This window comes from Phyllopteryx taeniolatus, chromosome 15, assembly GCF_024500385.1.
Source record: "Phyllopteryx taeniolatus isolate TA_2022b chromosome 15, UOR_Ptae_1.2, whole genome shotgun sequence".
Taxonomy (NCBI): Eukaryota; Metazoa; Chordata; class Actinopteri; order Syngnathiformes; family Syngnathidae; genus Phyllopteryx; species Phyllopteryx taeniolatus.
This window is the reverse complement of record NC_084516.1, coordinates 13473151-13489063: the sequence shown is the minus strand read 5'-3', so window position 1 is coordinate 13489063 and position 15913 is coordinate 13473151. Positions and strand designations below refer to the sequence as shown.

General features: G+C 42.6%; 1 protein-coding gene across 5 annotated transcripts in view; it reads left to right on the top strand.

Annotated features, from left to right (window-relative positions):
• The window catches only part of rai14 (retinoic acid induced 14), a 46437-nt gene extending 31405 nt beyond the window's left edge, over nt 1-15032 (top strand). Inside the window, exons 8-21 of one of the 5 annotated variants that reach the window (XM_061800023.1) lie at nt 548-654; nt 1619-1800; nt 2023-2048; nt 3165-3251; nt 3513-3593; nt 4478-4582; nt 5073-5174; nt 6985-7578; nt 9213-9679; nt 11106-11274; nt 11416-11583; nt 11661-11819; nt 11899-11964; nt 13722-15032. In XM_061800023.1, the coding sequence (XP_061656007.1) occupies nt 548-654; nt 1619-1800; nt 2023-2048; nt 3165-3251; nt 3513-3593; nt 4478-4582; nt 5073-5174; nt 6985-7578; nt 9213-9679; nt 11106-11274; nt 11416-11583; nt 11661-11819; nt 11899-11964; nt 13722-13808 (2400 nt within the window). In that variant the 3' untranslated portion in view covers nt 13809-15032. Of the gene's footprint in view, nt 1-547; nt 655-1618; nt 1801-2022; nt 2049-3164; nt 3252-3512; nt 3594-4477; nt 4583-5072; nt 5175-6894; nt 7579-9212; nt 9680-11105; nt 11275-11415; nt 11584-11660; nt 11820-11898; nt 11965-13721 lie in introns of those variants that run through there. The other 4 variants (XM_061800021.1, XM_061800024.1, XM_061800022.1 and 1 more) reach the window with 4 other exon arrangements.
• The last annotated feature ends 881 nt before the right edge of the window (nt 15033-15913 follow it).

Below are 15913 nucleotides of genomic sequence, written 5' to 3'. Positions count from 1 at the left end.
GAAAGGTCATTCATTTGAACAAAGTTAAGAAACGTTTTTGTTCACCGCCGCCGTTGGGCATAAGCACGTCTTCGTGCGCGCTCTTTTTCGTTTGGTTTTTGCCCCTTTCTTCTTCGGGGTCGGCGGACTGTAGGCATCAAAACTGGGAAATGAAATTTTCTACTTTGAACGATTCCGGGAGAACCGGAATGTCCCGGTTCCAATTGTTTCTTGATGCCCAACCTTAATCACTACACTGCATTTGGGGTCAACTTTGGAGGTTCCACTGTATTATCAATATTTTCATTGTAGGGATGAATGTTTTCTTTGCTCATCCCCACTTATACATTTGCGTTTGGTGCCATGACGCATTCACCCCTTTTTTCACATCATTCTGAGATTTCTCTCACCACACAGTCACTGAACATACCATTCATGTCTAATGCTAGTGTCTACTGTCCAACTCCATGTCCTGATGTATATATATGTAGGGCTTGTGTTTGAATCCGGATGGTGGTTACTTCCTTTTCTGTATCTGATGTTGGTACTGCTGTTGTTTTCCCCAAAGGACGGGCACACCCCTTTGCTCCTGGCAGCCAAACACGGCCATGCTGAAGTGTGCCTCACTTTGCTGGACTGCGGCGCTGAAATCAGCACTTCTGACAACAGTGGCAGGTAGGGAGGAAAACAGCAGCCAATTCGCAAACAAGGACACAAAGCAAGGTCTTGTGCACAGTGCTGTGTATACAGGGGGTTCTCACTTTAGGGTCGCAACATAGGACATTTCAAGGTTATGAACAGCATGTGCCGTAAGATTGTGTTCACGCGACACAAGAAGGCACGCTGTGTCACTGCTGTGCTCACTGCTGTGCTCACTGTTTTTCATGAAATTGCTTTACACAGATGGCCCACAAGTGTTTTTTAATTCAAATACTTAAAATATGACATTATCAGGCTACAAACAGCACACAATTAACTAGTTTTGTCATGTTGCACAAAAAGACACACCTAGTTTACTGCTTATTTTTTTTTCATTAAATAGTTTTATATTCAAAGCCTAGTAGCAGTTTTCATGCAAATATTTATTGTAATTATTAGTTAACTACTGCATTAGTGTAGGTTAGTCATCGCCAATAGTGGGTTGCAACTTACTGTATGTCCAAATTTGGATTACGTCACCACCGTAGAAACGGAATTTTGGTAAACCCAGGACCCAATGTACAGTAACCCCCCACTATTTACGGGGCATGGGTACTGAGCCCTGCCGTGAAAATAGTGAAGGAAGTGAAGCCCAGCTGAAAAGGTTTGTAATTTGCCATAGTTGCCACAAGATGGCGGCAAAGCACGTTTTTCTATTAGGAAATGCTACGGCCTGACTAAATGAAGTTCCTCCCCTCACTTCAACATAGTTGCTTGGCACCAATATTCTACAAGGCTACACCAAAGAAATATTTTTATATTAGACATGGCTTTGGCCTAAGGCACAAACACAGTGAAAATGTGGGGTTTTCAGCAAATAATGGATGATAGGTTCACCCCAAAACATTCATCAATGGGCGAATTAACGAATGCTGAACTGCACATTCGCCCGCGGCGGTTCACTGGACAGTAAATAGCCACTTTTGAATGTACGTTGCAGGACGGCGTTAATGCTCGCCACAGAGTCCCATGCGGTTGCTGTCGTCGAAGTTCTGGTCCACAGGGGGGCGCACCTGTCCCCAGTGGATTTGCACGGCCACGATGTCCTGCACTACGCCAAATTGTCCACCAACTGTGAGGTCAAAGCTGCACTCACTACTGCTCTGACCAGGCAGCTCCCTGGTGAGATACATACACGGGATCAATAAAGAAAGCTAGATTGAATGTTCAGTTCATCCATTTAATTTGCACGACAGTATAGTATTACTGTATAAGAATAATGCCTCTTTGGTGTCAATTCAGAGCAACACTGCCATCTGCCGGAGAGCCTCAGTCATGTTGCTTTTGGATGTGTGAATGAGTTGATGTTTAGTTAAATGTTTTTTCCTTTCACACAATTTACAGATCCCAAGTCTCCCGGAAGTCCCGCGGTAAGAACGTCACTAGAGCTACAAAACATTTTCCACAAATCAATCAGTGAACTGTGAGAAAGAAAAGCTATTGTTTTGTCTACATTTCTAGATGTAATACTGATACTCATACAGTGGGGGTGTTCATTTACTCAAATGCAGAGTTAATTGGGTTAAGGTGTTTAAAGAGGGGAGGCCTTCAATTGTAATGTATTTGTTTAGAATTTTCACGTGGAGGACATCTCATTGCCCTGTTGGTTAGCGCGTCTGCCTCACGGTTCTGAGGTTCGGGATGCAAATCTCGGCTCTGGCTTTCCTTTGCAAGCTCTCTCCATGCTTGTGTGAGTTTTGGCCGGATACTCAGTCTTCCTTCCAGATCCTCGAAACATACTTCTTAAGTTAACTCAAGACTCTAAATTATCCATAGGTGTGACTCTGCGTGTGAATGCTTTTTTGCCCTATGATTTGCTAACGATCAGTCCTCTTCCCCAAAGTCAGCTGGGATAGGCTCCAGCTCATTAATGAAGTCCTATCAAAAAATTGATAAATACATTTTTTTCCACAAATAAATGATCTGTTTTGTCCCGCATGCAACGAATCCATTCTAAAAGCTTCCTCTCCAACTCCTCACTAACTTTTTTTTTTTTTCCACCCCAAATTCTTTTTTGGTCAAAGTTGAAATGTTTCCAGTGTTTTACTGCGGAATGCTGCGCGCTGCATACAGTAACAGCCTTTAAACTGTAAACTTAAGCTTTACATATGCCATGTCTGCAGTGCAAGTTGTGTGTTTTGCTAAAGGCCTCTACTGCGAATGTCGTGACATGATGGTATTAGTCATATATACTGTAAAAGGTAATTGCAGTCACCCTGTGGCTTTACCTATTATTTTATTTGTGGTGATTAAAGCAGAAGCCACCATTTGCGTAAATACGACATGTACATTTAAAAAAAAACATTTTTATTGTCATGGCCACATTTAGATGACCTCCACAGCTTTCTATATTAACAGTCTCAGCTCGTGTAAACCTGTTAGTTGTGATTAAAAGAAACGCAGTTCTTGTCACTCAGTCGTTGAAGCTCCTTGAACTAACCACCACTGATTCCACTTCTCTCTTCGCTCTTTGCTGACCCCTATAGCATGATCAAGTAGCTAAGCTAAGTGATGAACGGATCACAACTCCCAAAAAACGAAAAGCACCTCCACCTCCTATTAGCCCACTGCAGGTAAATGCATGTCTCTGTATGTTCGCATGTATCAATGTCCTGCACTCTGTATTAATACACATTTGTAAACTTATTACGGTAGTCTAGCCTATTTTCCGAGTGGTTCTAAAAAAACTTTGAACAGCTGTTTCCCAAAAGCAAGGATCAAATGTTATTAGCGGATAAAACCATCTTAGTCTCAACAAGCTTTTGGGATTTGTTCTCCATACAAATGTAGTATTTTTTTCAGATAAACTCACTCTTAACTTTGTCCACCTGCAGAAGTCTGGAACATCATCTCCTTCAGTTTCTGGGACCCCATCATCCAACAAAAGTGAAACTCCAAAGCGATTCAACTACAAGGTAATGATCAAAAGCACCGGAAATTGGATGATTATATACTCACTATCCGTGACATTAGAGATATACTACAAGATTAAAAACACAGTGCAGTCCTACACCACTGCGAATGACAACCAATCACATAGTGGCCCATACTCGAAAAGACAGTGTCTAAATTAAACAACACACTCATTCACTCATGTTGGAAATATTTGACCCGAGATATGTGCTTCTAGGCTGCATATATTTTACCGACGTCACTTGGCCACACTTGTAAAACTCTACATGAGTAAAGTGTGTGAGAGAGCTAGCGATGCTGCGAGAATGCAGGGATGTCAGATTTATAAGATATTCTTACTTGATGCCCAGAGGGGAAATGTAGCTGTTATAGCAGTAATACATGAATAAATTAACTAATAATAAGAATAATACAATAATAAATCAATAACAAATATATAAAAGATTCCTTTCTAACAAAAATATCAGTCTCAAATGCCTAGCAGAAAAGACCAACTAGAATAGCTTGAAAAATGACATTTTATGCATTTCCAACCAAAATTATCATGCATAACTCCTAAAAGAACTGCAAAAATTAAGTTAAAAAAAAACGGATTGAAGGGGACCTTTAAATTTGGATCTCATTAGATTGTAGTGTGATTGAAGTGTACTTCGGTAATGTTTGGTGAATGTTTGACAAATACGACATCACAAGATTATCGTGAAGGTAAATGAAAGGAAATGTAATGCCGTTATTAATTAAGGAGAAGACAAGAGAAGAGCACCACAAAATGTCAATGCACAACGAGGTCCCACCTCTACTCCCTCTTATCTTTTCCCAATCTCCACTCCCACTCCACTTTTTCTCGCACCCCCACTGCTCCCTCGCCTTTGTTCTCGTGTGGAAGGAGGATGAAGTCCGAGAGGACTTCGAGAGGCTGCGCAACAACCAGAGAACCATGTTGCCCGAGACAATGGACGACTCGAGGGACGCCGATGATGTGGATCCGAAGGTTATTAAAACACTACATTAGCTTTTTAGACAAGACAGTAAGACAAACGTGGGGACACCTTCTCTGGCTTAGGAGTGACATCATATTTTTGTCTTGCAAAGTAGAGCATTAGTCAATAGAGTGACAGAACATAGTATGAATTATGTCAAAGAATTTTTGTGAATCTTTCTACAGTACGTTAACTAAAATGTTTTCACATTGTCGCTGTTCGAAATGAAAACATCTTTGTATAGATGTGTTTTATATTACCTTTTCAACGCGTTTGACAAGTTTAAAACTTCAAATCTAGATGGATATTTAGAGTTTAGTGCCAAGAGATATCTGTTTCGAGCTCAACTTGTTCACCTTCAGCATTCTTGGAGGAGGTCTAACCAAAGCCTACACGTCAGGACCTGTTTTGTTGTTCGCTGACTTGCGAGTGGTCCAGAGCTCATGCCTGCTCATGTGTCTTTACCTGGTAATGTATATGATGTGTTGTATGCACTGACAGGTAGAGCCCGGTGTTACGGTATCCGCCGCTCTTGTTTCAGCCCTTCAAGCTAAGATTACCGCTCTTACTCTGGAAAACCAGCAACTGGCCAGCAATTTTAAGGTAAGTGGCCCTTAGCACAATAAAAGGCTCAAGCTACTTTTACATTGCACCGTACTAGCTCGGCTCAGCTCTACATACCTTTCTTTTGCTTTTGGATTGGTAGATTTCCGCTAATGCATGACAACAATTCAGCAGACGGATGCTGGTGCTGTATTTGCCCCTCGGTATGGCTGTTGACCATGTTAAAGAGACTTAACTTTATTCGAGAGGACACTCAGGGCAACACGAGAACAGCAATTTGGAGACTGTGGATGCTGCAACCAAAGGATAAGCTTACACGGGATACACACATGCCCACAATCGGGCCAAGTTTGAGCAGTTTCCCTCCCTTGCAGCCAAAGTCAGCAAGGGCCCGATTGCCAAAGATTATCCTGAGTGATTATCCTTTGATGTGGGGTGTATTAAGAGTTTTTTCCCCCCAAATCTAATCTAATTGGAAATGGTAGGGGCCGACAATCGTAAATGTTTGCAACTGAAATGTAGTTACGCTAAGATAACAGTGATTCTGTTGTCTTCTACTACTTCTTCAATGACTACTCTTTCTTCTTTGTATTTTCTGGCAATCTGTGAACCCATCCTGTGCTACTTAACCGAAAAACTCACCGATTGCTATTCCAAGATGCCTCAACATTGCGCCAAAACCCTGGCTAATTGGAAAGTAATAATTGTGTGATACATCTTGATTGAGAGACCAACGTATGTCTGGGAGGAGCTAAGTTTAGCCTGGGTTGTTAGTGGAAGTTGTGAGTCTTCGCCGCATGCGCGTAATAATAATAGTGCATTCCACTTATAGAGCACTTTTCTCGGCACTCAAAGATGCTTTACAAGAGCATGCATTATTCATTCACTCCACAGTCACACCGAGTGGTGGTAAGCTATGTGTGTAGCCACAGCTCCCCTCGGGCAGTCTGACAGAAGGGTGGCTGCCATTCTGCACCTACGGCCCCTCTGACCACCATGAAATATCCAACCACCTTCATTCATGGGCAATGTGGGTTAGGTGTCTCGCATAGGCAGACAGCAACGACATGCGCTCATGCGGGATAGGAATCGGCGACCCTCCGGTACTCTTATCCTCTGCGCCACACCTCCCACAATGTATATGTTCATGTACACACATTCAAAATGAAATAATTTGTAAGCCAAACTTTTTAACAGTAATGTTATAAAATGAGTTTGAAATTATATTAGTCTTTTTTGGACCATAGTTTTTGGAATATTTCCAGTTCAAACTGTTAATATAGGCAGTTAGAAATATTTTTAGGGGGCGTGCCAATTGCGTTTTTTTTTTTTTTTTTTTGCTATACATGGAAGGGCTTGGTCCCTTTCTCCCGCAAATAGTTTACTATATAGAATACACAAGAAGAACATTAAGTACACACATGGCCTCATCATAGGTGGGCTCGCTCACATTTTAAAAATTGCTTAAGATTACAATGATAGCAGGTTGGGTTATTTTTGTTATTTAAAGCAATGCATCCTCAAATGATGCTAAGATAATGAATCTGCTCAATGTCTAACTGGTGATTAACAGAGTACTAATCTGGAACCCTGGAAGACCAGGTGCTAGAAATAGTACCAGGTTTTGCCATTACAAAAGTAAACAAATAGCAATTACAGTTATGCAGAGCCAAGTAGGTACCATGCACTGGGAAAAGAGCCAAACATGCACTTTTTTGTTCAGGGTTGTTTATGTTCAGCCTCTGATTCTTGTTCGCAGAAACATCCATCACTCCAAGCAAACGAGGACCTGAAAGAAACCAGCCGTCCCGACAGCATGACCTCTAACTCCTCCTTCCATTCCACACAGGATGACTTAGAGCTAGCAGCAGCTGTACCTTCCACCGCCCACGCACCGCGGGAGGACGGAATCGGGGATGAAGGGATAAGGGGGAGCCAAGAGGAGACACGACTGTTAAGACAGGCGCTCGAGAACGTCCAGATGAAGTTGCTGGAAACCAGAAAAGAGAACCGCTCGCTTCACGCTCTGTTGAAACCTGAGAGGAGCACAGAAATGGGCCAGGGAGAGGAGGGAAGCGTGAGGGAGAAAGGAAAAGAGGAAGAGTTGATCGAGAGTCTGGCGGAGCTGCAGGCAAAGCTGACAGACACCCAGGAGAGATACCACCAAGCTGTGGAGGAGGTGGAAGAGTTGAGAGCGCAGATGGGAGGCGAGCTGGCCAATCAGCGGCAAGCGTCTGCGCTCGAGCAGGAAGTTAAGCAGTTGAAGGCGCAGCTCGTCCAGACGGGCTGCGAGCATGAGAACGCGGCTCAAAGATTGAGACAGCTGGAGGAGGCGCTGAGGAGGGCCGAGGAGGAGGGACGCAGCGCTATAGAGAAACAGGGGAGGACGGCAAAAATGGAGGAGCTGTACAAGGAGGCACAGGAGGAGATTAGGATGCTCCAGGTACACATCTTGCACCATTTAGTCATCCATCCATCCATTTTTGATACCACTTATCCTCAAGAGGGTCGCGGGTGAGCTGGAGCCTACCCCAGCTGAGGCAGGGTGCACCTGGGACTGGTCACCAGCAAAGCACAGGCTGGGTCATTCTGTTGATAATAATAAACACCTAAAATGGACACCTCCCTTTCACCATCAGGAAAGGAGTAATACAGGAATCCCTCACTATATCACGGTTCATTTATTGCTGATTCACTGCATCGCTGATTTTTATTATTTTTTTTAAAGGTCAGTAGTATAATTTCACCTGCACATCTCTGATACAGTCAGCTTTATAGGCCAATTGAATTAAACGTGGCAGCAACGACAAAAGGTTACTGGGCTAATGTTTTTAGCAGGTAAAGAAACCTTACTGACTCCCCCTTGCCGCTTACAACACAAGTTTTATGAAATCAATTCGGAAATACCAAGCTTAGCCCGCCGAATAGCTAATCCAAACACTCATAACAATATTGACAGGAACAAATGCATGTAAGCAGAAAAATGTAACTAGATTTTCTACAACTACAGTACTGCAGTTTAAAACATCACCGCAATGAATTCTGGGTACCCATAATGCTTCTTACTGACTACATTACCAGGACCGTAAGTGTGAGTAGTGCAAATTTGTAACTCAGGAAATCGCCTGTTCACGGTTCACCCCATGTCTGCATGGGTTGACGTTGTTCACGTCATTCAAGTAAGGGCGTGCCTAACAGGCATGTGCTTGTGTTGTGTGTCGATAGTGACCTCAAGTGGAAATATAAAATACCTGCACCTCTCTCTAAAGTGCAGTTTTAGTTTTTACTAATATAATAAATAATTAATCACTATATCATGGATTTCATTTACTGCGGTGGTTTTCTGGAACATAACGATTAACGGCGGTTTACTGTAATCTCGTTCATACGTAGACTCCAGCTCACACGTGGACATACATCAATGCTCTAACGTCATTTGGAGATGTTTGGTTCCACTACAGAACACTCTCTTCTTATTCCTAATTCTTCTGCAGCCCATTTAGTCAGCTAAATAGGTGGACTTGGTCATTTAATGCTGATTGCTGCCAAGTAGTCAAAATACATGCCAACATCCATCCATTTTCTGTACCGCTTATCCTTGCTGGGGTCGCGTGCGTGCTGGAGCCTAGCCCAGCTATCTTTGAGCGAGAGGCGGCGTACACCCTGAACTGGTCGCCAGCCAATCGCTGGGCCCATAGAAACAAACGATCATTCGCACTCACATTCACATGTATGGGCAATTTAGTGTCTTCAGTCAACCTACCATGCAGGTTTTTGGGGTGTGGGAGGAAACCGGAGTACCCTGCGAAAACCCACCCAGGCACGGGGAGAACATGCAAACTCCACACAGGCGGGGCTGGGATTTGAACCCCGGTCATCAGAACTGTGAGGCAGATGTGCTATCCAGTCGCTCACCGTGCCACCTACATGCCGCCTACATGCCAACGTGACATCAAGAAATAGCAATGAAAAAACACATCCAATAGTAAAAAAAAAAAAAAAATGTCTACAAAGAGTATTTTTATTCATCCCCATCCTCACTGTATATTAATCCAATATATCATTGCGGTTCATTAGGAGGCTCTGAGGGGCACAGTTCCTGTGGAGGCTGCGGCCAAAGATTTTGAGAAAATGAAGTCTGACCTCAACGAGGTCATATGCGGACTCCAGCGTCGCCTGCTGGAGTTGTCGCACTCCTACAGCGAAACCCGGGCTCAGCTCGGCGCCGTGCAGAAGCAGCTGGCCGAGAGCAGCCGGGCGCCGTCTCCGCCCTTGGAGGAACTGCACCAGGAGATGCAGAACCGGCTGGAGGAGATGCAAACGCTGCTCACCGACATGGAAAAAAAGTACTCTGCAGCGCTGGAGGAGATCTCGCAGCTGAGGCAGGAAGCGGAGGTTCAGGCGCAGAGCTCTGTTGCCCTCGCTGACCACACTCAAGTGATTTCGTCTTTAGGAAATGCCATCAAAGAGCTAGAAAGCCAATCGGAAGAACTGAAAGAGCAGCTCTGCCAGAAGACCTTGCAACTGGATTCTCTCCAGAACAGGTGAGTGAAGCAGAACTCTTTACAATGGAACCTCCAAAGTCATAAAATGTTCTACAGGCGACAATTTAAGTTACATTTGCAAATAGCGAAAAACCTCAAGTGATTGAAGCTCCCCCCAAAATGTCTATAATTGCCTTCATTAACAGTTAAAACTGTACCTATGCCACAAACTATGATCCCAAAACACTTTAATCATATCAAACTCATCTTACATTACCCCCAAAAATAATGGCTTACAACTGATTTGATGTTGGGAAAAAAATACACCGGAAGTTTGTGTGTACATGGATCCACTTCCGGCAAAGAGTCTCCGTAACGTCCACTAACAAACCAGGCTAAACTTTGCTCCTCCCTGACAAACAAAGATGTTAGTATCTCAGTTGAGATGTATCACTTCAACATACAGTGGTGCCTTGAGATATGAGTTGAATTAGTTTCGTGACCACATTCCTAACTCAAAACAGTCTTGTCTCAAACATTTATCTTTCCCCATTGAAATGAATGACAATGCCATTCATTTGTTCCAGCCTCACAACAAAATATTTGTAATGTGTTTTTTAATAAGGAAAATAGCACTATTTATAAAAATATACAGAAATGAATTAAATATAATGTAAAGAATTTGTTTTTACTACATTTTTTGCTTCAATTCAACATTCAGTTGCGCTGCTCTTTCTGATGTGCGTGCCTTGGCCATTTGGGGAGTTTATACGGGAATACAAGGAAGTGTTTCACAGCTGACTCAGTAAGCTGTAATATTAGTCATTATTCGCAAAGGATCGAGAATAAAAGCAGCCAAACCCTTGCCAATGTTGCAAACTTCAATTTCCTTGTTTATAGTTACTGGTCACTGGTACCCTTCTGTGGCGAAATCACATAAAAAGTGGGAGGGAAAAAAAAAGATCAAAGAAAAGCTAAATACTTTAATCATTTTGAGTCTCATATCGGAAGATGTTGAGGTTCGCTGTATGAGTGACCAGGTTGGATAAAATTAGAAATGAGCTCATCAGAGGGACAGCCAACGTTAGATGTTTTGGAGCCAAAGTTACTTCGATGGTTTGGACACGTCCAGAGGAGAGAGAGTGAGTATATTGGTAGAAGGATGATGAGGATGGAGCTGCCAGGCAAGAGAGCTAGAGGAAGGTTGATAGATGTCGTGAGGGAAGACATGAGGGCAGTTGGGGTTTGAGAGGAGGATCCAGGAGAGAGGCTTATACATGGAAAAGGATGACACGCTGTGGCGACCCCTAACGGGACACGCCGAAAGGAAAAGAAGATTTTGATTCTCACATCACACATGATGGTTTCAAATCCAAATTTGACTTGGGTGAGACATACCTTTCCAGAAAATGTTGCTTAAACTCTCAATTCCACGGCTTTCGAGGCATTTCATTCTATGTGTAAGCATGTGGTTGTTCACCTCAAGGCTGACGGTGGAGAAAGACACCACCTCGGAGGATTCAATCTCCGGCGAGGAGCACAATAAAATGCGAGAGCAGCTGGAGGGCAAGGTGAATCACCTAATGCAGCTCTTCCAGGAGGCCCTAAGGAAGCAAGACGAGATGGCTCTGGAGGCGGCTGATGCCTGGCAAAAGGTGAGGGGGGCCTCAAACTGTTGCCACAAAGTTGGAAGCATAGAATTGTGTAAAATGAAGCTTCTGTGGAGGGACTAGCCCTAGGGGTGGACAACGTTTTGTGCTTGCTTTTTATAATTGCCATTTTATTCCAATCAAAAGGCGCGGGACAATCGAGCAGAGCGGGAGGCCATACAGGAGGTTCTGACGTCAAGGGAGAAAGAGAACCAGAGCCTGAGCTCCAGGTTGGCCGAGTCCCAGGACGCTGTGTGTCAGCTCAAGCAGCTGGTGGAGAACCACGTGGCCTCTGAGAGGGAAAAGAACAAGCGGGTCGGTCACTCTGTCAGACAAGGCTTGTCGTTGTTTTCTCCATGAACAAAGTCAAGCATCTCATTCATCCCACCCAGATAGACGACCTGTCCCGGGAAGTAGCCAAGCTAAAGGAGGCCTTAAATAGCCTATCACAGCTCTCGTACAGCTCAGGGTCACCCTCCAAGAGACAGCAGCAGAACCAGCAGCTGGAAGCATTGCAGCAACAAGTCAAACAACTGCAGTATCAGCTAGCCGTAAGATTGATTCTACATTTAATTTCATATGAAATTACACAATTCGTACTCCCTCACTCTTACTCTGTTTACATTACAGGAGTCCAAGAAGCAGCACAATGAGATCGTGTCAGTCTACAGGATGCACCTTCTCTATGCTGTTCAGGTACTGCGTTCTCTCATTTGTCTTCTTATGTTCGACGATGAATCACTCAACAGTGGTGATATACAACGTTTTTGCAGTCAAAACGTTAACAGCATGTGAAAACATCCCGAAACATATCCACATTGTTCTATGTTCACTGTTCCCCTTATTTTTATTCTAGGTCTAGTTAAGACCTAGACATCATTTTAAATTCACATACATTTCCACATCCATCTGGAACTCTTGACAATCTGAACTGACTCATCACACCACCTAAAATGGTTACTATTCAGAAAGAGACTACAGTGTTCCGCCTACCTTGTAAATGTATACATAAAAATACACGTTTTGGCAGTGCATGAAATTAACATAAAAGGGTTCCACAAAACCATCTCTTTTGAACTGAAGCTTGTGATTGACATGTTGCAATATTCTATGTCTTCAGATATTTCTACAGTAGGCATTCATTTTAACAATACTATATTCTTCCCAGTGCAACGGTGGCAGAGGATTTTATATGAAGTAGGCTTACTTTGCTCCTAGAACTTGGCATCTTTTAGCCTTCACAAGTGCATCAATATCAGGTGTGAAATCCTGAGTGGCACCCAATTTCAGAATGTCATTTAAGTGGGAAGTGGTCATTTTAGTGGTCAGTAGTGATATCTCCAATCGACAAAATTAGCAACAACAGTTACTTTCATTGAAAAATTGCAGTGGCTAATGGCTATGATAGCCCTCACCCGTTCCTGTACATTGGCTAGTAGTGGAAAGTAGACCAGAAACACTACAGGTTTCTGATTAAAGGCGGAGTGTTGCATTTAGGTTGAAACGCACATGCACCAATATGACTGTGTGGTTGGGCCGCTGAAAACGAGCCCTTCACCTGTCAATCGAATATAAGTTGACTTTCATTCGCTGTAGTCAACTACTGGCTGAATAACGTGTGCCACTGAGGTTATGCTTATTAAACACTTAACCTTCCCGCGTTTGTGTCAATTTGGGACTAACACACACAACAACTTAGAGAAAGGCGCTGACGTTTTAAACGACTCTGCCGCAGTGGAGCGAGCTGTTTAGCTCCTTAGCTCGCTAGCTCATTACCTCGTGGGCTAGCAACCATAAAAAGTTAACTTTCCCGTGCGTGTTAACTAGGGACTAACATACACACCAGCAACTTGGAGCGAAGTGCTGACGTTTTAAATGACATCGCCACAGTCGAGCGAGCTGTTTACCTCATTAACTCGCTAATCCTACACACAAACCAGCTCCTTTTTTGACAATGTGCTCTCTATTTCCATGGGCCAGATTGGACCCTCTGACGGGATGGTTGTAGCTCGTGGCCCATACGTTTGACACCCCGGAGCTACGCTAACTGTTAACAAGACAGGTGACGAGATTGTGGTTGCAAACTCTTTTCCTTTGTCACATTTAATGCGGCGCACGACTTGGGAGACGTTGTACAAACGACTCAACGAGTACTTCTTGTATTTGTGTCCAGCAACAGCGGAAACTTCAGGTCGCTTCCGAATTGGCTGTCGTTCCGTCACAATCACAAAGCCTATGACTCGGCCCAACTCAGTATTGACCATTTACATTAGGATTTGCGATCGTAAATATTGACCAGGTTTAATATTAAGTGTTTTAAGTGAGCAGATCTGAGAAAAAAAAATCACTCTTAACACACTGCAAAGTAGGGAAAAATGCTCAAATTTGGCCCGATTGTCAGTATGCGTGTACCCTGCTTTAGTTGATGGTTTGTGCTTTGTTATGTGCTTTAGGGCCAGATGGACGAGGATGTGCAAAAAGCCTTGAAGCAAATCTTGATGATGTGCAAGGTGCCAAGTCAAACCGAGGAGGCCTGCTGAGATGCACTGAGCACGCTCCAAAGCCAACAAACCCAAAACAAACACACTGAAGTCAAGTGCTGCTGCCAATGTCCTGCGAGGCTGCATCACAGCGTGCCTCTAGACTTACATGGTCTGCTTGCAAAGTCTCAACTAGAAAATCATGGGAAACCAAGAGACCAAACATTCATTAACATCAATCAACAACCCAACTTCCTATCTGTGCGTACACAAAGTACATTTTAAATCTCACATTGATGCACGAAAGCAACGACTACAATCCTGTTCTGTTACATTGTGTGTATAAATAAAAGCCTTATTGGTGCTGCCATTTATAGCATCTATTTTTACAATACAACTATGATATTTTTACTTGCTGTCCAATTGTATAACACTTTCCTTGGTACAATCTAAATTATTATTTTTGCCCTGATAGCAATGCATGAGATTGTGGCCACATTTGCATGACGATGTTTGTATGTTTTTTACGATACTAAAAATGTATTTTTGTCCAAGTTACTGTACGGTAAGAGGAGGCTTGTGTTTGAATGTTATGCTTTTTGTCCTCCAATGTAACAATGCACTATTTGGTCTACTGACATGTTAACTCGAGTTTTTATTCGCGTCCTTTTTACATTGTAAAGGGTTGAATATTCAGTGTCATAGAAAGATGGGCTCATTTAGTAGATATTGTGCCTGCACTTATTGATAAGACAATTTAATGTGACTCTGACTCGTCTGCATCACAGTCTAAATGAGCTGTGAAATGCCATATTAGACTAATTTGATGTCCCAGCTCCATTTCATCATGTTTAATGTCTGCAGCACTTTTATGTAGTATATCTCCTAAAAGGTTCACTCCTCCACCCTCTTTTGCCTTAGTACTTTGCCAAGAGCCATAGAACTTAGCAGGTGACTTTTTCTGGGGTGTTTTGACTGTTAGTATACAAAAAGGAATATACAAATCTGCCTGATTTCATTATCATTTCTCATGTGTTGCTCAGGAAGAATGGTAACGACACTCCTGACAAACATATGTTGGGGTGTGAGAAGATTAGTCTTTTTGTTGTTGTTGCATGTTTTGCTTTGTTAAATGTCGTAAAACCATCGTCCATCAGGGCCTCTGAAATATTTTGCAAGGGCAAAAAGGAAAAATGCAAGTTTGCTGTTTCTTTCCCAGCAATTTTGTGGGGATGTACAGTTGATTTTTGTGCCCTCTTTAATAAACTTAATACTAAAATATTATACTTGTGTTCATCTTTAACAATTCACATTGTGATTAAATGCATTATAACAAAACGACAAATATAATATACATCGTCACTGTCAGGCAGAAACCTATGTCCTAATTTGGTCAATTTCATATTTTTACACAAATCTATACTGTCGCCATGTGGGACTGTTATTTTTACAAATTGTAAATCAAATCAATCTAAAGTGTTGGGGGGGAAAAATTATTTATCTCTCTGACGATGCAATGTTAATGGCTTCACAAATGTGGTTTTTTTTTTGGGGTTCCTGAAAAGTGATGGTTCTGGAGCTGCAAGGATTTTCTGCCCAATTCCTATATAATTTCCAATACAAACAGCCCACTTTTAACAAAACATAATTACAAATTACTATTCAACAAATACAATGCGACTTATAGGGTAGCCTTATGTCAGCAAAGCCGTGCACGAGCGCCACCGGTTGTGTGCACGCCAAGCCAAATGTCCCGGCCGCTTTATATACTTCAAATACTAATATGTGAACTTATCTCTTTGATCCTCTCTCTGTCCTAAAAAGGAATAATAATGTTAACGGGCTTCCAGTCAGTCTGCTATTCAGTAGCACATAGGCTTTAGTATTATCTATCACATGACACAACAGGTAGCTTCTCTCGTTCCCATTCAAAAAGAGGACAGTGGCGCTATCACTGACCACCTGAAACGTTTCCTAGCTAGAATAACCGTGAACAGTATAGCTCTCCCGAATAAACATGCTCAACAGATACTTGTAATTTTGCAATCGTAAAAAAACAATATTGTTAAACTGGAAAGATAAACAAGCTACTAACATTAACCAATGGCCAAATCTTGTCATAGAGTATATAACACTAGAAAATATCTGTGCCAAACGTTCTAACC